General features: G+C 32.8%; 1 protein-coding gene across 2 annotated transcripts in view; it reads right to left on the reverse strand.

Annotated features, from left to right (window-relative positions):
- The window catches only part of CNOT2 (CCR4-NOT transcription complex subunit 2), a 108,601-nt gene that overhangs the window by 13,898 nt on the left and 71,046 nt on the right, over positions 1-23,657 (reverse strand). For both annotated transcript variants that reach the window (XM_063075080.1, XM_063075081.1), the window contains 8 exons: positions 20,781-20,847; positions 10,218-10,365; positions 9,310-9,492; positions 6,889-6,968; positions 4,326-4,451; positions 2,399-2,523; positions 935-1,055; positions 688-844 (listed from right to left, as the gene is read on the reverse strand). In XM_063075080.1, coding sequence (XP_062931150.1) covers positions 688-844; positions 935-1,055; positions 2,399-2,523; positions 4,326-4,451; positions 6,889-6,968; positions 9,310-9,492; positions 10,218-10,365; positions 20,781-20,847 — 1,007 coding nt within the window. The remainder of the gene's footprint in view (positions 1-687; positions 845-934; positions 1,056-2,398; positions 2,524-4,325; positions 4,452-6,888; positions 6,969-9,309; positions 9,493-10,217; positions 10,366-20,780; positions 20,848-23,657) is intronic.

Below are 23,657 nucleotides of genomic sequence, written 5' to 3' on the forward strand. Positions count from 1 at the left end.
CAGGGTTGTAGTTTTTGCTATGACAGTATGACAAACTGAGAGAAAGGCAAAGTAGTCAAGGATATATGTAAATAAGCAATTATAACTAATTATAATTAGCTACAATTATAACTAATTATAATTAGAATTAAAACTTAATGTGTAAGAAGGAAGTGAATTCATTGCAGGGGATAAGAGACAGGGATACTAAGGAATAGCAAAAAAGTATTAAGAAAAAAAAAAATCAATGGATATAAGGTCCCAATGAAGTCAAATGATTACAGGAGTCATAGTACTAGAGGGAGAGATATGGAAAATAGGAAGTGGTGGTCAGAAAACATGGACGCATGAACTTAAAATCATGGAGACAATGCAGTTACTAGTAATGACAAAGTCAAAAGGATGTCTAACGGAGTGAATGAGGTATGGTGGAAGAAAGATTTTTGGAGGAAAGAAATTCAAGATTTCAGGATTTTGTAAAGATCATATACTTGTATACTGAAACTGCCAAACTATAAGAGGAATAATATTGCAAAATGACAGTGATCTAGGAGATAATGTGAAAGGGAATGACCCAAATAATTAGTCAGCAAATAACAGGAACAATGAGTGACACCAGATAATATAATCTGAGGACATAAGATTAAAAGCTAGAAAGTTTGTAGGGCAATATTATATATAAATGTGGAAAACAAGAAAAAAACTTACTCTGGAGAGTTCAGATTGAGGCCTAATGTTGTTAAGTCACTTCCTAATGCCAGATGCACCATTCCTGGGTCTGTCTCTGCTGCCCTGATAAATGTCAACAGGCCAATCATCCCAAATTGGTCCGTCACCATCCCTTGAGGAATGTTAGTAACTCGACCTGGGTAAGAAAAACACAGTCACCTTTGTTATTGAGGAAAAGTAAAAAACGGCATTCTACAATATCTTTGACATATTTGTAGAGTCCCACCATCAGGTAACACCTGGATCCCTTTTTTCTGCTGGTTATTATTTTGTGTTGTTGAACTTTTATCTCCAGGGAATTTGGGTCCATCTGTATTTGAAGATGTCTTGCCAGATGTATTCAAATTCTAGCATAAAAAAAATGAAATATGACATTAAAATTTAAGTGTACAAATTCAAGTTCACCTATTAATACCTTGCTCTTCATTTTTTATTATATTCAAATTGGCAGTAAATTATTACCTGATTTTCAAGTTCTACATGAATATTTTGTTTCCATAACTGTCCCATGGTATACAAATAAATCCTCTATCATCCACATTTAAGTATTTAAAGAACAAGAAATCTAGAGGGGAAAACCCTGATTTATCTCAGATCTTCAGTCACAGAAAAAAACAAATCCCCCCTCTCTGTCTCTCATACTTTTTCAAACCAAATAATTCTCTAATAATAATAATTACAATTGTCATCTACCTGCAATCCCTCTGTGTTAAATCAAAATGGTGTGCAAGTGGTGCGGTGGGAAAAAAAAATTGTTAGTTTTAGAATCAGACCAACCTCTATTCAATATAGATTCATTACTTGGGCTTTCCTTAAATTACTTTAATTTCCCCATTGATGAAAATAATAATAATTTCTGCTTTCTAAATTGTGGTGAGGGTTAAAATGAGGTAGCTGTAAAGTCTCTAACACCAAGTAGGAAAATTTTGGTGGAAATAAATAGTGGAACTTTTTAGAAGAACTTTATATTTATTATAAAAATAGCTTGTAAATGTTCATTTTTTCTTAAGTAAGGAGGAAAAACAAAATCCCTAACGCAACACACCTTGTCCATAGCATACAGAGTTCTCATTTTGAACTTACACTCCTCAATGCTTTTATTTAAAAGAGAAATTGAACATAGTACACTACATAAAATACCACCAAAGCAAACTCCAAGTTAAAACATATGAACTTTTAAAACTCATACTTATTTTCATTTTTACCCAATCTTCTTTATCAATTATCTTAATAATGTACAAAATTCCATATACAAAAAACCTATTATCAGTGAAATGTGGAAGAAATAAACACATTTGTTAAATCAGAAAGAGGAAGCTGAGTTGGCTGAATCAACACAGGTATAAAAATGTGTATAAAGATTCTTCAAGGAGAAAACTTACTCAAGAAAAACACAGCTCCTTAGAAGGCTATATTATCAAACTTCATGGGATCCAGCTGACAGGGACTACAATAAAAGTCTAAATTAACTCTGAGAAGTTCAACAGAAATTTGCAAACCTATATGAAATAGGAAAAAAATAGGCTATCTTCTAAGTTATAAAGCTTTTCCACATTCTTCAGAAGTTAGATTATTACAAATATTCAAGATAAATAGTTTTGTAATAGTTTTTAGTAAGTAATTGTTAATATAAGAGAAATCTGAAAAAAAAAAAAAAACTACATCACTCACACAATTCTCAGTTACTTACAGATTTACTATCATCATTACTTGATGTTGGATCTTTATAGCTGGAACCAGGTAATGCTGGAAAATCTTCATTGTGTATTGAGAAGTCCTGGGATTGCTCATTTGCTGGTTTTGTTACCATTCCAACTATTCAATAAAAATAACCCAGAGAACTGCAATTGATATTTATGATATTTTGCTACAGATTATAAAAATTTAACTTTCCTTATGATACTATACCAAAAGTTAATTTTTAAATGCTATGAAAGCATACTTCGAAAATTAGTATCCAGGATAACAATGAAGAACTAAACTTTAATTTACTAATTAACACAACATACAAAATAAATAATACAAGGGAAATAAGTGGTAATCCCAATCCTGTAATTCTAATCTAATGTCATACGCTGGAGCTTAAAAATTATTTGACATTGGTAATAATTATTAAAAATTTTGATATAAAAGGTTGCTTTATTTAAATATATGACTAGATATTGTAAGCACCAGTTAACTGTCAAATACAAATGAACAAAATAAACTTTAAAAGAACATGTCAGTATTCTACTTGAAAGTGACTTACAGAATGAGCAAATTGCAATCAATTATAAAACAACTCCATATTATTTCAGATTTTCTTGGACTCCATGTTATAGATGTAAAACATGCAACAACTGGGAAATAATCTTCCCACTATACTTGGCATTAGTCGGGCCCTTATTGGAGAACAATATCCAGTTTGGGGCTCCACAACTCAAGAACGATATGGAGAAACTAGAGATGGTCCAAGGAGAGCAACAGGAATGATTAAAGGGATGAAAAAATGGACCTATGAGGAAAGGTTAAAAACATTAGAGTCTGAACTGAGAATCAAGTAGCCAGGTACTCAACTTCCAGAGCAGATCATTTTTTGTTATTTTTAGAAAACTAATTTGGAAACTTTAGTATATGAACAATAAATGTTTCCCTTCTTCACATATTTGTATTTATATTCTGAAAGCCATAAAAATCCTTCTTGGTTGAAAAATGGAAAAAAATATTAATTCTATTTTAAAATAAGTGATAAGTTGATCCCTCTAAGTCTACTGTTTTGCTATTGGTTATCTATAAGATTTCCTCAAAAGGAAATAATCATGCAATAAAAAGAGTACGGCTATCCTGGCGTCACAGAATTTTCATGTCTAAATTGTTATATTATTATTGCTTACATTTTCACCCCTTTGTTTTCGTTTAGCCTTTATTAGCCAAATCTCTTACCTATTAGAGACAGTGAAAAAGGGTGATGAAGGATATTAATGGTGACCAAGAGTCTACATAAACTGTACATGATCCATGAACACTGGTTCTCAACAGGGGGCAATTTTTTCTCCCAGGGGACATCTACCAATGTCTGGAAACATCTGTGTTTGTCACAATATGGGGAGTGGCCAGGAGGTAGAGGGTGGCAGTGACATTAAGTAGGCTGAGGCCAGGAATGTTACTAAACATTCTGCATAATCAAGGATAGCCCCCACGCCCAAAGAATTATCTGGCCCAAATGTCAATAGTGTGAAAGTTGAAAAACCCTGGCTTAGAGAGACATCTTCAATGTACAGTCAGTCATTATTAAACACTAGGAATGTATTCTTTTGAAAAAATGTGTGATCAATTAAGGACAGAAAGGGCAGACCACAAAATAAATCACTTAAGGTGAACTAAAGCAGAGAACCCAAAAGAAAATAACTTCTGAATACCAATGAAGACCTCCTTTTGGGTTTCCGTACATCTTCCCATTGAACTCTGTTACCATGGTATTCTGGGAAGAAAAATCACTTTTCATATATCAATTCTGACAAAACTACATATGTGTACACATGTGCACAGACATGCGTATGTACATACATACATATGTGTTTGTGCACGTACAATGGAAAGTTTCCACTGGCTATCATTAAAAAACCTTAATTAATTACCATAAGGAGCTCTTCCAGCCAAGGGGTTTATTAACGGAGTTGGGTTACCACTTCCTTCCCTTCTGTTTCGGTCTGCTAATGCTGGAAAATCTGAAAGGTCCAATCCTGTCACATTTTCACTTCCATCTAAATAATAAGAAAAAACACTAGTTATTGATTCTACAAGCATTTTTAAGGAGATTATAAAAACCAATATAGTATATATAATATAATTTGAAATGACAGTGCCTTCTTCCTAAATAATGTACAGCACTGTAAAAGGTGCATGTAGATTTCATGTCACAGAATTTCATGAGCCATTCAGTAAAGCAATTATGCAACTAGCATAATAAAAACCACAAATCCTATAGACTTAAGATAGAGAATAAGGAGTAAGATCATACATTATTTCCCCAGTGGAAGATGGTAACATAAAATTGTAGCTTGTTAATGAGAGGGAAACTGTTGTGATACAACTGCTCATTTCATTTATCCAGGTGGAAGTTATATCTGGAATGCTTGGAGCTTTAGTTATACACACAGTTGTGGCAATGACAGTTCCTCCTGCAAATAGCCATAAAGATACCTGAGGCACAGGCAATACAAGCAGAAGCCCTGAGGACTTCTGCCCTCTAACCTGTTGGTTTCATATGTGTGTGTGTATGTATGTATGTATGTATGCATGTTTTGCAGGTAGGGGTAGAAGAGGGGTAGTAGTAAAGTTGCTATGTCTGAAGAATAGGTAATAGGAAATATGGGAATATAACACAAAGCCCAGAACTTTATAAAACCTATTACACAGTAGGCGCTCAATAAATATATAATAAATTAAATTTATTTTTGTTCGTTTTAAATTTTAAAAAATCAGCTTGTTTCTTTTAAAAATTAAAATTTAACCCAACTTCTCTATCTTGCCTACTTTAATCATCTCTTGATTTCTTTTTAGCATTGTTATAACATTGTATGGTATTCTTGATTTTTAAAGAACTTAATGTTCGACCTTCCTAACCTGTGTATAACTTTACTTTAATCTTTGTTTCAGCTAGTGTTTTAAAACCATTTTCAATTTATTTTGCCCTGTTTTCCAATTACTTTTTTTTATTTTTCTCCAATTTCATAATTAAAAGAATCTCAAAGAGCAACTATTATCTCAAGATTACTTTGTTGACAGAAAAATAGCCTCCATTAACATTCCTTAAAATTGCAAGGGTAAAAGATCATTCATATCTATTGTTTTAAAGCAGTTTATAGATTTTGAGTTAAAAAAATACCACATGAACAAAATATAAATTAAAAATTTATATACTGTTTCCATTAATAAAATAATTATCTTCAAATTATTGAATTACAAATTAACTTAAAACTTTGCTTAAAATATGCTTAGTTAAAATAATTTAACTATTAAATTTAATATGTACTTAAAATAATTCTAGGATTTTATAGCATTGTATAAAACCGTAATTTAGAATCTAAGATGGCATTGTCAGGTACAGTATCACCTTATGTCCTATTTAGGAAAAAATTCCAGTTAAACTGTGATATGCAGCCTGATTTCTGAGATATTAAAGTATTAATAAATGTGCATTTTAGAAACAATGAAATATAGTATTTCATATTATTTTAACATCTTGAACACAAAACTACCACATACAAAAGTCAATTTTTAATCTTGTTTGATCAATCTATGCTGCTGAGCATACATTAACATTTAAAAATTAAAAGCCCATAGCCACAAATATTTCCTTATTAAATCTTCTCTTGTGCTTCTACATATCCTCCATTTCACTGACCATTCTTTCACTTTCCACTTTCTTTCCATACATTTCTTTCCCAATAATCCTGTTCTCATTTTTGTTCCTATGATCATAACAACATCCTTTATTTCCTTTCTCAGGAAAGAGTCTGGAGGCAAGCGTGGAGAGGATGAAACCTGAAGCAAAATAGCAACAAAGCTTCCTGTTCTCTTCTGTCTGAAGCAGCTGATAAAAGAAATAAACCAACAGACTACAGGAATTTTTTTACTGTCAAAATTAGAAGTGGCTTTCCGTATAACTAAATTTTGAATTTTATACATAAAACAGGGCCCAAAATTCATAAGGGTTAAATGCCAAAATTAGTACTATTAAAACTACTAAGAAAAAATTGTAAGTGTTCCATATAATTTTAAAGGTTCTTTTCAATCTGTGTCTCTATAGCCATAAAGTCATAACGTTCAACCTAACTTAGACTATAGTTCTCACAGTGACAGGGCTGAAGATAGGAAAAGCTCTGAAGCAAAAAAAGTTTCTGAGTCATAAATACAGACTAAATTAATGTTTAGGTTCTCTAGGGGTTAAGAAAATAATCCTGATGTGATATAACACAACTCATCATATTACCATGCCAAGCGAAAAAATATATTTAACATTTCTTAACTGTTCACTGAATTAAATCCTATTCCTGTCAATTTCTCACTAAATTAAATTCTACCATTTAACATGATTTTTTAAATCCAATAATATTTCAAAACCAGTATGTTGAATTGCTTTATATTTTAGAAATCTACCATATTTTTTATAAGCTACTAGCTCCAGAATAAGCTTACCTGTTCCATTAAAAATGTTACTTGATAAGGAGTTATTCATTCCAAATGCCTGATTCCTGTTCATTCCAAATCCAGACATACTGGGTACATAGAAAATAATTTTAGATATACAGTAAGAACACTAACTTTCAGATGAAGAAAAACAAAAGTGTATACTTTTGGTCTCCTCATATAAAACAACGTTTCAAAACCAATACTAATTTTATTTGTCTGAGTTTAATCTTTATTTTCATTCGAAAAACTTCTCTAAAGTCCTTCCATGAACAATTGAGAACCAAAACATCTTACATATTTATTAAAAAACAAAAAGCAAATAATTTACATATGAACCTTGAGGAAAACAGAGATTAAGGGTATCATTTTGCATACTTGGAGAGCCAACTTACTGGATACTAGAAGTACCTAACTACAAAAATATGCAGGTTAGTGTAAGATAATTCTTCCTGAATATTTGTTTTTATTCCCTATTGATGAAACTTACTACTATTACTTTTTGTAACTGATCTTCTCTCATATAGTGTCTGTCTTTCCCAAAAAGAATATAAATTCCTCATGGACAGAGTCTATGTCATAGTCATCTTTGTATCCTCTGCCCTTTTGCGTTCAGGAAGACATAATAGGCACTCAATAAATGTTTAGTTGACCTGAATTAAATGGTGCTTTTCTTCAGTGTTCTAAATAACACATCATTCTTATCTAAATATAGTTTACCTTTCATCTACATAAAAGAAAAAAAGAAAAAAAACTCTCCATAGCCCCCAATTCTGAATTAATGAATGCATAACTAGTATTTTGTACACAGTTACAAATGCCTCTGTTTTTTGCATAAGCCTAAGCATGTGAAGAAAAACACAAAAAATGAAGCTGAACAAGGCCAAATACTTAAGAATGTCAATAGGGGTTAATGTAGATTCTACAATAAAACCATGTACCTTTAATATTAAATAATCTTCTGATTAAAAAAACAATTAGTGTACCAGTGTTATGAGCAAGGTTAACCTATCTGAAGATGACAGGGTTTTTGTGTGTGTGTGTGTGCGTGTGTGTGTGTGTGCGTGCGTGCGTGCGTGCGTGCGTGCGTGTGTGTGTGTGCGCGCTAACTATGGCCAAATAACTTTTTGATAAAATATGCAGCTGATGAAACAATAACACTCTAGAGACGAGTAGGAAAGTTAATGGAAATTTTTGTTTAATAGCATGTTAGAATTGTAGACGATATAGGTACCTTCAAACATGGAATAGGTGCTCAGAGATAAAAACATTTTATCATAAATACAACTTATCAATAGTAGACTTAAGCAGGACTTTAGAGATCCACCTTACACTGACAATTTAAAAGTATTTTTAAAAAACAATTAAAATGTGTATAAATATGGAAAGGCAAAAATTTAAACATTCAAAGAACAATACTACCTACAGGAATGCAGAAAGATGTGATAAAGCCCAAGAAGTGTTTTACCAGTTAGGAAGCTATAAAGGAGATGAAAATTTTGATAACCCCTTATAAAGAACTTCTTCAAAAATTAAAAGAGCAGTGAAATTATAGAAGAAATATCCATAAATCCAAATAAAAGTAAGAATTGTTGCTTATGGGATGAAGTGTTAATAACCTATTTTAATTCGGATGTTACAAGTACTAGATAGAAGAAAGCGAGTTAAATGGCCATGATGATAACTGATCAAGGTCTTTTGTTCCCCCTACCATCCTCCACTAAACTATGCATATTACAGGCAATCAAGCTTAAATACTATTTTTGCAAGAAAGCCTTATATTTTAGACATAACTCTGATATAAATTACCCAGCTTGAAAATCCTAATAAAATGGATAACTCTTATTATTTGCATACGCAATGGACAGTGCAAAAAGAAATGAAAAGGCACGACTGTTCATCTTTTAGTTTTGAATCCCTACAAATGATATTGTTTTCAAATACTCAAAGTGTAGTCTTAAAAGACACTTTGGTCAGTAAGTCTCCAAAGGACAAACTGAATCTTAGTTGGGAAGGTATTTAACCAAAGTATAACTAAAGCATGGTAGTTAATAGTCAAAAAAGTCTCCAGTCCTATTCATAAGCCTGGAATGCTTACCATATAGGTGACCAACCTCACTTATTAAAGGAAGGATATATCAACAAAAATTTGCCTGGTGCAACCCAAGAACATACCTTTTCTAACAACATAAGAACAACAAAAAGTTTTAGAATCTTTCTAAAATCAAACTCATTTTCGAAAGAACATATCTTTAGTTTTGAGAGGTTAAAGTAGTGATGTGTAACAGAATCTATGGTCATAAATATATGATGAAACAACTTATGAGACAGAAGCCAAGACTCAAGAACAAAGTGTTGAATATGAAATGGCAAACTTGAGGATACCCAGAAAGACAATGTATACACAGTGTATATCAATAAACATCTTACCTGTTCACAGTAAAAGGCTGTCGAGAAGGCTGCTGCTTTGGCATACATATTATGCTTGGCGAGCTTCTGTTGGGGCTACCTAACCCTGAACTGCTCATGCTATTTGTCCTGCTAGGAATTCCAATGCCCTGACCAACCTGGGAGTGGTTCATCATATTCCTAGGATTCATAGGCAAAATACCCCTGAAAAAGAAGTCCATTATACTAAATAAGCTCTCTATAATCACTCATTAAAATTCTCTATAAATAATCAGTTGGTCTAACCCTAGAATCTCAAATATATTTTCAAATTGCATTTATAATTTTTAATAATTAGTTTGTCTAGTCATTCTAGCTCTTTGAAAAGAAAACCAAAGTAAATGAACAAAAAAAGGGCAAATTATGGTGGAACTAATAATATAGGGTGATATCTAAGATGAGAACTACTGGTGTGACTATGACATAAAACACAGATGTATTTCACAAATATATTTAGAATAATTTCATTCTAGATGCATGTCATTCTGTCCTCTTCATGTTAATATGCATAATCTATGTCATCTGTTTTATTTTACTCTTACTAAAGCAATGGATGTGTGGTGAGGGAGCAATGATCAGAATTATCTGGGGAGTAATTTTAAATTGTACATCTTCCTTTGAGAAAGAGAGGCAGCTTTTGAAAAAGCTCCCCAGGAAGTGATTAACCCTTGATATCCACCCAACTGACAACCAGTATACTAGCTACAGAAAAAAAAAACATTTTGCACTATACTTATCAATTTGCAGTGAAATAAAATGAGCATAGGTATTTTTCTCCTCATTGAAAGGCACTGAACCAGAAAATCAAATAATTACCTTAAAAAAAATTAAAAGCTTGCTTATTCTACAAAGATACATTTTAAGAAATATTCTGGTCCATCAATAAATACCTGCTTGGAGATGGAGGCGTGTGAAGTGACATTGTTGGTACCCCTGTTGTTGGCGTGACGTGGCTCGGTAACTGAGTGCCTTGTGATAAGCTGCGATTTAACTGAGGGGTATTGTTGCTCATCCCCCTCATAGGAAGGCCTAGTGCACCTAATAAAAAAATTCAGAAGAAGGAAATTCATTGCCATCAGGAATGAAATTGTTATCCATCTTCTGGAGCTGGCAACTTAAAACATTTTTAAATGACCTAACATAATATGCAAATTTTAAATGTATATATTCCATTCACTCCAAATGGACTGTGATTTTAACAAAAAACGTTCTGGTCTGAAATTTAATATTATGAATGTATATCACTTTTATATTTCTATCTTTTTTCTTATTTCCATTTTACAGTAAACTATGTCTATGATTGTAATAAAATGCTACAATATTATGGATACTCCTTTCAAATTTTTTAAAGGCATATATGTAGGTATAAATATGCCTTTAAGAAATCTGGCAATCTTGTGTTTTTATACTTTAATTCACAACTGATGTACACAAAAAGACATTTAGCCCCACGTTATTGAAGTAGCTTTAATTTTTATATGATCCTTTAAAAATGCATTTTAGAAAGTCTCTATTATTTATACATATTTCTCAATATTACAATTTTTTTCAAACCTGATATAAAATGCCAGCAACTGTTAAAAAAAACTTGGCCTAATGTAGCTATAAGAGACAAATATTTAAAACATTTAGAAGATTTCAAAGTATAATGACCTTGTATTTATCTAGTACTCCTGGGACCAGATGCGGGGCTGGATATGTTCTAATAGCTGCATTTTTTAAGAGTACGTAGGGTTTACCATTCAGATACAAAATATTAAAAATTAACCAATTTGAATAAACTTATCTCAGAATGTATAACATTTCCTGACTTTTTATTCAGTAACATGAAATACAAATTATTTTCTTAATGATCCAGAACAATTATCATGGATAGCTAATGTTCTATATGTTTGGTTTTTTTCCCTTTTATCCTTCAAAGTAAGATGTACAGCTGTCACTTATGTAGTCATCATATCTGTCTATGAATCACTCCTTTTCTCCATCTTACTGACTCATACTTTTTAGTGCTTTCTTTTTCTAGTCTGCTGAAGAACGGCATACCAGTCAACCAAATTTACTCTGAACTAGAGATTAAATAAAAGTGATAAAATAGAGTGAAAGTTAATCAGTAAGTAAATAAGTTTAGTGGTAGAGATTTAAGGTGATTTTTTCCCCTTTATTGGTCTAATTTTGTGTCCAAGAATTTCAGACTTGAAGATTTTTGAAACTATGACCTCCAAACAAATGGAGTACTATATATGCCATGAATATTTTCCTTCAAATATCTTTGCAAAATTTATCTTTTGGCTTAACAGTGTATCATTTTGTAACCTAGGGATAGCAGTGGATCACAAATATTTCACTGATAGGTTATCTGGAATTTGGAAGCCTCAGAACTCAACTTGTAGCTTAACTTTGCTTCTCAACTGAATGAAGCCAATGAATCCAATTCAATACAGCTAATACACTCTGTGTACACTCTTTTCACTAATGTTGTGTGAAGACCCAAGCTTGGTTCTGCATTTTTTTAAGATGCCTGAAAGAAACTGGCATAGGCTGGTTGTCGGTTTAGTCACTGCATGTATGTCTAGTCAATGTAAGTTTTGTGCCACGAGAATGCCACTAGCTGCAGCCACTTTCTCTGAATCTGGGGCAAAATAAGGAAGAACAAGAGATTAAAAATCAGCCTATTTAAGATTCCTTCAGAAGAAATCAGTCTTTTCCCTCCCTCAAGCACATCAGTTTTCCTCTAGGCCTTCTAGGCACTACCATAATGAGCCACCGAAATGACACTTTTCACATCACTCATCAAATAAACATTTATTGAGTGCCTACTATGTGATAAGCACTGTGCTAGCTGTTGGGGATATAGCAGTGAACAAGACAGAAAAGGCTCCTATCCACAGGGAGCTTACATCCTACTCCCCAAACATGCTGCCCTAAAGTCAGCTACGGCTGCAATATTCCCACAGGAATGTGTTTCCCACAGTTACTGACCACCAAGAAATGTACAGGGATCTTAAAGATAATCTAGTCCGATGTTTGCATTGTACGGATAAGGAATCTGAGCCTCAGGTAAGTTAACCGACTTCTCCAAGGTGACATAAAGAACACAAACTAGAATTCAGATCTCTTAACTCCTAGTGTTCTTCAATAGCAGCACTGTGGGGGCCATCTTGATTAGCACCCTTGTGAGTGCCTACTGAATAGCAATACCTCTCATCTATTTTTCCCCATTTTGAATGTTTCCTTCTCTTCAAACTTTATATGTGTCAGCTTTCTTTCTAGTTCTATTTTTCCTTTCTTTTTCCCTCTCTCTACACATTCATCACTATAAACAGACACTTTCTAAAAATCTAATACCCTTTTATCTCCCTTTTTAAGAACCAATAAGCCCTACAAAACTCTCACTGAGATTTGTCCACTTCAACTTATTCTATGCTATATCATGAAAATTTTATAACTTGAGAAATATTTCAGAGACTGATGATTACCTGAACATTAGCCAAATAATTTTTGTAAAAGGAAATAAGAATTGGTAAGGCTATTTATTTAGGGATTGGCATACTTAATTTATAGTGCTAAAAGTACAGAAAGACAGTATATACATATATAATATGTACTATTATATATCTATAGTATAAGTATATATAAAATATATAGTGGTAAAAGTGGAGAAAGAAACATCTGATAAATTCAAAAGGTCTGAGTTTCATTTTATTGAACTAGGTATGAAAAGGGCAAAAGAAAAGGAGTGCATCATTTCAAACTCGACCATCAATCCTTGAATACTTTAATAGAGTTATTTTAAATTTAAGAATCAACTTTCTTTAAGACAAAGAATTAATAGCACTGAGACATACAAAGATTTATTTTTAGAAAACAAAATATGCTAAGTCATTAAATTTAAATTACTTGAGTCAACTGATTACAATGGTAGAGTCAAGGAAGGGAAAATTTTAATCTTTTACTAGTACAGAGACGATCACAGAAAATGATCTCCAAAATATTATGCCAAGATTTGCACATGCAAGCTAAAAAAAAAAAGAAAAGAACTCAAAGAACTTTTTTTGGTATAACAAAACTAAAAGAGGTAAAATTTAAATATGTATGGAAGAGCTTGTGGATGACTGGGAAGACAGTAGAATTAAAATGTTTTGAGCACCTAAGAATCAAGCACTATGCCACTTCATCTCATTTCCTTCTTATAACAATACCATAGAGAAGGTATTCTAAATAGATTTTAACCTCTTATTTGGCAGGGTGCTAAACAATCAAACAATGAAATTAATTCTTTATTGATCATTTTTCGGAAACTCTGAAGAATATAATCTAAAAAATTACTCCATGAATTATTTTCACTGCACAAAATTATTAACAGCATGAAATAAATTCAATCACAGTAACTAAATCCTTGCATACTCATACTTAAATAAAGTCCCCTAAAATCATTATTAAGGAGAGAAGAAGAAAGTTGATGCAAGGAGGCTTAAAGTGTCCCCTCTTCCATTCCCAAAGCAACCAACCTCCTCTAGGAACTCACTGTCATGCCCACAATAAAAAAGCAGTCCTAAATGGCGTTTTATCTCATTGTCTTCTTATCTCCAACCTGTCCCTTGTACTTACTTAGCTGGTCAAACTCCCCTGTAAAATTATTTCATTATGCAGTTTCTTTCCTTAAATTCAAAAGATTTTAGAGACAGAAGAGAATTTAGAATCATCCAACTAAGTTACAGATGAAGAACTCATACCAGGCATTAAGTGACTTGCCCAAGATCACAAATAATAAAGCATAAAAATAATGATCCAATTTCTTGACTCCTATTTCAATGACCTTTGCAACCAATATTGCTTTCCACTTTTTACAGCAGTTCCTAACATTTGCATTACCCTTGGAATTTTAATTTCTTCTTCTCATCTCCAAAAATTGTGAGTTAGTCTGAGCTTGGGCAACTGATAGGCAGTGGGATTTTAAAAACTCCCCAGGTGTTTCTAGGGGTGCAACTAGGATTAGGAACCAGTGTTTCACAGTACTATATCCAATCACAGTTTTTTCCTAACCTCAATTAATATTTTACTCTGTTTATGTACTACATATTTTATTTATAATCACCTTCCTCTTTTCCCTATTTCCCTCCTCAAATCTGTCCCTGTACCTTTACTATCCATGTTTCTCCCCACCGAAAATACCTTCCCTTCCCCTGTTCTACAAAGATACAAAAAACTATTTAAAAATAAATAAATTAGTAAGTGCTATGATCAAGGTGTTTACATGCAGTATATATAGTGTGTTTGAGTGTGTGTATGAAGGACCACTAACACAGACTCAGGAATAGAGTCTGGGGTCAGAAAACGCTTCCTGAAGGAAAGAGTATATGAGTTAAATGATAAGAGATTTAGCCAGATATTTGGTTTTGGTGAGGAGTCAGGTGGGTATAGATGTTACAACAGCTCAGTCTGAGAGAATGGCAAGATATATGAAAATGAGGACAAGTTATATGCCTGGTGGAGGAATGGGTTTGCCTTCTAGGTGCTAAAGATATATGATTTAAGAAACATAAACAGAGCTACTTGGCCTCAACAACTCCAACTATGAGAAGTTGCTACTGTGGTAGAATCAGTTAAGAGTCATAGACAACAACTGGCTGCATCTTTACAGGAGTTCCACAAGATCTATACCTGTGGAACAGCAGCGTGCATCTCCCAAGTAAACTCTGTACTCTTCCTCAACCTAAATTTCCATTATAGATTAGTGGCACCCATTCACAAAGTAATGCAGGTCTCAAACCTTAGAAATCATCCTTGATTCCTCCCTTTCACATCTCACATCATCAAATCATATTAGTTCTATCTCCAACATATCCCAAACATGACCACTTCTCCACACCTCCACCACCAAGTCTCCCTATTTTCTTGCCCGTACTATGGAGTAGTCCTTGCGTGTGTCTTTCTTGTCATTCATTCCTCTCCCATCCAGTCCATTTTCTACATAGCAAAGTTATCTTTTAAAAATAAAACCATCTTAAACTCTTTCCCATTAAATTTAGAATAAATCCAAATTCTTTACCAAATCTTTACTAGATTTTCCATTATGTGACATCTGCTACGTTATTAATTTTCTGCTCTCTTCTTTATTATACTGACCCTCCCATTCTTCTTTTAACACATTAAGTTCATTCTTACATTCTCATGACTTAGAACTTTTCTGCTTGCTGTTGCCTGTACCTGAAAAAGGTCTCCCCGAGATCTTTCCAAGGACTTCCCCTCCTCATTATTTAGGTTTCCATTCAAATATAACCTCCTCAGAGATAGCCTCTTTGCCTGCTCCATGTAAAATTTTAATCATCCCATCAACCTCACAATTTTTATATAGTACTTACTTGCCAGAATTATATTATTTACTTAGCTGCCTGCACATGTTTACTCTGTCTTCCCCCATTAGAATGTAAGCTCCATGAGAGAAGGAACTTTGTTATTTACCATATTCTTACTTAGATGTTGGAATAATACCTCATTCATAGTAAGCACTCAATAAATATGAATAAACAAATCCTATCACAAATATCTTAGTTCAGTAGACTCTTGGCATCTGTGGATTTAACACTGGTAGTTTCTACTACATGCAAATGGCCCTCTAGCATCATGGCATTTAGTAAGCAATATGTAGCACACAGGTTTCAAAGAAACTGCTGTTCTCCACTCATGTCTGCATAGTTACTCTTATAAAGTAACGTAATCCTGCTCTATTTACGATAGCCAAGAGCTGGAACCAGCCCAAATGTCCATCATCTGATGAGTGGATAAGGAAACTATGGTACATCTACACAATGGAATATTACTTGGCTATAAAAAAGAACGAAATACTACCATTCTCAACAACACAGATGGACTTAGAGAAAATTATATTAAGTGAGACAAGTCAGGCACAGAAAGAGAAATATCACATGTTCTCACTTAATTTGTGGGAGCTAAAAATAAATAAATAAATAAACACAAAAACAAATAAAGGGTGGGGGGGATAAAAAAGTAATGCAATCCTGGCTTATAAGCTTTTTCAGGTACCTATAACCTTGGGAAAATTTCTTAATCTCTCATGGAGTAGTTGTGAAGATTAATGAGTTAAATCATACGAAGTATTTAAAGTCCCATTTTGCCCACAGTAAACACTCAATACTAGCTTTTTTTTTTTTTTTGAAGTGAAACATTCTTATGGAAAGAAAGACAACAGGTGGTACTAAAGATAAAATGCAACAGTCTAATGAAGTGACAACAGAAAATAGATGTTTTATGGAGGAAAACTTTATGCTATAGCTCTGTTCTTAAACTCAGAAAGTAGCAAAGATCTTAGGCTGTATCCCACAAAACATGAAGAAACCAAGAAACACTGGCTGAAACCACTGTAATAGCTTAATAGGTTTCCACTGCCTTGATAAAGTAGACCGTCTCAAATCTATTCCATGTCTCTCACAGTCTCTTCAAGGCCAATCCCAAATATGTCCTCATCTGTGAATCCTTTCCTGATCATTCTCTAATTACTCCTTCCTCTGAAATATCTACAAACCGCAAACTTCTTACTCTACTTTGTAGTAAAATCATTTTTATACTTATCCTACCAGATTATACATAGGAATTGTATCTACATCATCAGGCATTCAACAAACATTTACAGAGTGCTTGTCATAAACAGATAACTGAGGATACAAAGGCAATGAAGACATGTGATAAATAAATGCAGTGACACCATAGCAGTAAGTATATTCTACAGAGATGGCATAAAAGAAAATGATCACTTCTAGTACACATCTGCAGTACCTAGCACGGCACAATACATATGGTAGGCACTCAATAAGTATCTGTCAAATTTAATTCCTACTTCCTTTTTTGAACCTTTCCCATACCACTGTAAGCTTACTGTGCTTTTCTCCCCAAACCCTAAAAGTCTTTCTATACCTTTTGACACATGATACCTTTTAACCTGTGTATAAGCATCACAGGCTATTTAGTATTTTACATATAAATGTCTTACTTTCCCCAACTATAATATGTGCTTCTTGAGAGCAAGAACCCCAGAGCACTCAATACTAACTACTAACTGTTAAGTATGTCTTAAATGGTCCTAAAGTTTCCTAAAGCAACCAAAATGTGTTACTCATCTATTTACATTACCACTGTATCACTTTTGAACTACCCCACCTGTGCTCTGGTTCTCCACAAAGCAAGTGACTTTACAAAGGTGTTCTTAAAACAGGAGGCCAAAGGGATCTACTAGAAGCATGAGACTATGCCACTGTTCTCAAGCCAAGAGTACAGATCCTAGAAAGACGGGTTTATTTCCTCTCCCAATTAGAGGCCTGGGTCTTTTGAGAATTCATACACGAATGTGATAATGGATAAACCCAGATAGTTAGTTAACCTATGTGCCTATAACATAATATGCACATAGGAAACACTCAGTAAATGGCAGTTTACTTTTCCTCCAATCCTACAAGGCTCTAAATCCTGCTGATAAGTAAGAAAAAGTCATTTCAACTATACCACCTCTTAATTTCCATGCACTAAATATCCAGGAGAAATTAATTCCTAGTCCTCTGTTCATCCCAACCTAGGAGACAGCTTCAAGGAGCCTAGGGGTCTTTAAACCTATGATACGTACCCTAAAATCTTATGCGCACACTCAAAGAAGACAAGTAGAGAACATCACGCAACCTGAATACAAGAGTAAGTTCACTGACTTCTATTATTATGATTTGGTGCACAAAAATCACATGAACTCCTGGATCAAAAGTTATTTACATATTTGGATACAATCATACTACACCAGAACCTGAGATCATAAAAGCTCCTAGTCCAGCATTTCCTCATGCAGCCACAGTCACTTTTACCCAAATCCGGCAAAACACAGATTTAAGCAGTTCTATATACATTCCAAGAGGAATTCCCTTCCTTATTTAATCTCAGGGAGTCTTAGTTCTGAAGAAGGCACTCTTCCTTCACCTCTTTCACCTCTAACTTTTCTAACCATCAAGAACACAAGAGAAAGTAGACCTCATATTTGAGTGGAACAAATTCCTATTGAACATTGCCAATCTGAATAAAGAGTTAATGAGGTACTCAATGCACTTGGGAGGAAAAAGAACTTTTAGTTATATCAATCTCGATGTGCAATTATAATAACTTGCCATACGAATAATATCTCTAATCTACTCCCACATACTAATTCATTCTCTCAGACATCCTTCATGAAAGTCAGTCCCTCAAATTTTATCATTCTTAGATAAACTATTAAAACCTTGACCCTCAAGTCCCACACTGTAACTTGTGTTTCCCTACCTGACAAGGTGTTTGTTCAGACTACCTACCAGCTAAATGACCTCTATGACTCTCTTGGGTCTGTCATAACAGGTAGAGACTGGCAATGCAGGCTCGGCCTTTTTCACGAATTGTAGCTTCTAGATCAGTACCCTGGAAAGGAATAATTGCACCCTGACCTGAAACATTTCAGTTCCAGTTGATCAAAGGTTTAATTTTTCTGTAGGCTAATACCTAAAATGTCATTTTTAGAGTCATATATCCAAAATGTTGCTTCACTGATGTAGAAATATAGCCATTTAATACAGTGAACTTCAACAGGAAATGTTCGTATACACAACTATGGCTTCTTTTTAAACTAATAAGTGCTGTAAAAATACTTTTTCTAATGAAAATAAATTTGTTCATTTATTAATCTTTGTATATCCTAAACAACAAACACAATAATTAACACAAATTAAGAAGTCAATAAATGCCTATCGCACCAATGACAAAACTATATTTCAAACCTAACCCATTCTGCATCTTAGAACAATTACAACTTCACATTTGCAGGTGAAAAAAATTAGATCAGATTATCAGATAATAATCAGGTAACTGATTATAATCACTGTCATTCTCCTCTATAAGATAACCTTAATTCTCAAATACAAATTTTCTCCAATCCATATCTACTTCCTGCTGTGTTAAACTGTGGGCTTTAAAAAGATAACAAAATACATTCTTAGCAATTGCTTTATAGACATAAAAGATAGCTTTAAAATAGGCAGATATTTCCATGGTAAGGGTTATCAGAAGAATGAAAGTCACAGTAAAACAGAGGCTAAACAGAACAAATTACTAGCTGATAATATTACCTCAACAAGTAGGATAAACATTTGTGGCTAAATAAACACTTTCTTTTTTTTAGGGAATATAAAGTCTTTTTTATTTTGGGGGGGTTTTTTTTTGGCAGCTTGCCAGTACAGGTTAATATAAAGCTTTTTATATGTTTTTCTGCTTAATTAGAGGAAAACTGCTAATATATATATAAGAAATCAATAAATTTTATTTACTAATTCTATATTAACAAAATTGTGCTCCAAAGCAAAAGAGAAAAGCAAAAGAAGGTAGAAAAAAGTAGATGGAAACTATGGTTATATAAAACGTAAGTTTCATCCTCCTACTAAACTTCAATATCAGTTTGAAGGGTAAAGTGGTATGACACACTATTCTGATATCTAGCAAAACTTTGCTTTTCATTATACTGGTAAAGAGTTCCAAATCAAATAATTGATTTTTATTTGAAGTTGGTTAAAATAGTCAACAATGACTCTTCCAGTTACTCAATTATCCTCTAATCTTGGATGGGATTTTTTAACACTTTTAATCCCCACCTTCCATTAACAGAGATGATATTAACAGAAATGAGAGATCAACAGATCTTTAACATTAACAGAGATGATAAAATCTTATTAATATGCAACAATCTGTAAAATTAGTTTGAAAAAAATATAAAAATATTTTATAATTTGAAGTTTTATAAAATTTTTTATGTGACAATAACAGCTAACATTTATTGAGCGCTTACTATGAGCCAGGCACTGTGCTAAGCGCTTTAAAAGTATTAAAATACTTAAAAAAAAATAGAATCTTGTATATGGAAAACGCATTGAACTGTGAGTCAAAAATCTAGATTCTATACCCAGGCTAAACTAAAACAAAAGAAGAAATATTTGCTAAACAAGAACATTTCACAAACGCTAAGTAATGGGTTTACATTAATAAACAGGCCAAAAACACAAACCAAAATAACAATCTACCCAACCAACAAAACAAAAAACATCTTTTAACTTCCTCTAATTGAAAACACAGAGAATGCCTACTTTTAATTTGTTTAGCAAATTCTTCAAAAACACTGCAAAGGAATATACAGATACAAAAGACGTCAAAATAAATTTCAATCTATACTATATCCAAGTAATATCAAATTTAGAATTAATAGGGGCTGAAATAATAACATTTTGCAATGTAAGTAAAATAAAGAAAACTCTGAAAATTAAATATCTTTCCTTTTAAACCCTATAATAAACCCACAAGGACAGCATTAGTTGTTCTTTATTTGGTAGTTATTTATTTTTCACTTTAAATAAAGTGTCCCAGAATAAATATAAAATTCTTACTTTGTTGCCCGTATAAACTTGCCCCAAACTGAGACAGCTGACCTGATGTAGATGGTGATGCCAGCATCTAGAAACAAATTAATTATATTAGAGCATAAAGAAAGAACAAAGAGCACTGCATTTACACTTTACAAGTCTGTACAACATACCATAAATATGAGAGTCCAAACTACATTTCTCATTCTTCAGAAAAACATAAATCACACATTACATAATTAATTCTATGCTATTAAGAGAATATCACAATTAGATAAAACCAATCTTTGCAAATGAAATTAATTTTTTATACTACAAAAGTTTTTAAAAGTAGCACTAAATTAAATTACAGCAACACTATTACTTCACTTTAAAAAGTCAGCTCTATAAGTTTATAAGTAAAATTACTTGAATCTTAGATAATATTAAGCTAAATTCTAAATTCAGTTTATTATCTAAATAGAGAAGTTTTGTATTTTGTAAGAATATTTCCTGATTTTTATATACAAATAATTGATGTATATCAAATGGGTAGGAAAACTTAATAAATATACACATAACCACATAATAAATGAAGAGATGATACAATAGCAAAGTGTAAGTATAAAATACTTACAAAAATATACAGACATGGTATACAACCTATTAGTGAGTGACATGAATTTCATGGCACTTGTATAATACCTTTGAATTTATTGCATCAATGTCTTTTTTTCCCTAGTAGAGTATAAATTCTCTGAAGTTATGTTATATTCATGGAACATACTATATTCATTTTTATATCTCCTCACAGAAATATGAGTATAGCAATTCTATACACAAAGTAAATAATTAAACTGAGTAAATGAAAATTCTCTGACATATTAGACAACCCTCAAAACACCTTTATTAAATAAGACATGGGCTATGTCATCAGGGGCTTCTAATCTAGTGGGGAAAGAGAATGAATTATACAACTAATTATATTCTAAGGCACAGTGTGACAAATGCTCTAAAAGAAATATAAAGCATCACTGGAGGAGGATAATTCTACACAGGAGAAAAGTATCAGGAATACTTTGCGAAGTGATAAAATTTGCTATGGGTACAGATGAGGGGTCTTCCAGGCAGAGAATATGCAATGAAATTATTGTAATAAAGGTTAGTGACATGATTAGAAAACAAAATAAGGAAAAGTGGTGACTGGACAATAGAGTAATTAAAAAAAAAGATAAAGTTTACCCCTATCGGGACATAGAACAATAGGAAATAAAAAGAGTATGTTGGGACCAGATTGCAAAGGGTCTTCTTAAATGTCATACGAAGATGGCTACCAGCTATGGCAAGAAAAAGAAAAAATAACATCAAGCAAGGAAGTGACATGATCAAAATGTGCTTTGGGAAGATAATTCTAATAGGAAAAATGGATGGAAATGGAAAATGGTGAGATACGACACTAGAACAGCAGAAATGGGACTGCAAGTGAGAAGCATTCTGGTGGTAGAAGTAACAGCATTTTATGCCCTGTTGAACTAGGTGGGAAAAAAGTGGACAAGTGGAGAACTTAGAGGGTCCTCTGTGGTTTCCAGGGAAGGAAAAGCATTCCGACACTGACCAAGGTTAGAAAAACCAAGAGGAGAAACATTTAAACGATGGAGGTTTTACAATATACATTTCATGCTATTTTCATGTCAAAATTCTAAATTGTTTTAATCATTCTCAAGTTGACAAAATTTTTTATACAACAGTAGTTTTAAACAATGATACACATCAGACTCTCCTGAGGTAATGTTGAGTTACACACCACTCTAAAAACAGCAGTATTTACAATACAGCAATGAATTTTCTTTAAAAAGCATCAAACCTTACAAACCTTCTCAAATCCAGAGCGTGTGCAAAATAAAAAATTAAACTAACATTCAGAGTATACATTCTTTATCAAGTATAATCCAATAGATCAAAAGATGCCTGATCAAGTTCCCTTCTTAGGTATTATAGTCATTACTGTTACCACATGAACTGGAAATAAGTACATGAACTTTTATAAGTATATTAAATGTTAATTTCCAAAGTACAATAATAAGATCAGTGGAGATGTATAATATATACTAAAGCTTTAGTTGGTGACAAAATGTAAAATGTTTACATAAAATGCTTAAGAATCATGATTTTCTGTTATCATTACAAGCTATAAATGAAAGAAAGTAGCTGTTTCTAAAGGCTTCATATGTAAGATGCTGGCCAATATGAGTACAAGACTTAGAATGATCTGTAATGTGAATATTTTTGAACAGACCACTTAAAACTTTACTTTTTCCAGAAATGTATGTTTATTGAATACTGAACTCCAAAGGACAGACAACTTAGTCCACTTTCTCACAAAGGTAATAAATCCACAAATGAGCTACAGGTGTGCCAAGACCAACCCTCACGGCATGGGAGGAGGGAGTGAGTAGAGAAGAGAGGCACAGCATAAAGGTAGAGAGGCTATGGCTCCCTATACCTGGAACAGCAGGATGATCCATTTACCACAGTGTATAATATTAAATATCATTTTGTCTATGTGCCACTACATGAAGGTTATTAAACACTGCTTTACAGAAAATCAACGTAGTTTAACATTAAATTTAACAGTATACAACCTTCAACACATCCATGTGAAATCCGCTATATAGACAGATGTTAAAATTACAGCCTCAAAACGTGTGAAAAATGAAAATATATTTATTATAAAATTTATCCCTAATGATATGTATTTTTAAATTCTGAAAGTATGTTTCGTAAAATAAATTAGTGCTAAAAATAAATTTAACACACAGTGAAGGAATGTGAATGGGACAGAAGTGTTATTAATGAGAACAAAGAAAATGCATAAGAAACATAATGTGGCACAGCAACTATTACTGTTGACAGACAACAGAA

Source organism: Cynocephalus volans, chromosome 12 (assembly GCF_027409185.1).
Source record: "Cynocephalus volans isolate mCynVol1 chromosome 12, mCynVol1.pri, whole genome shotgun sequence".
NCBI classification, from domain to species: Eukaryota; Metazoa; Chordata; class Mammalia; order Dermoptera; family Cynocephalidae; genus Cynocephalus; species Cynocephalus volans.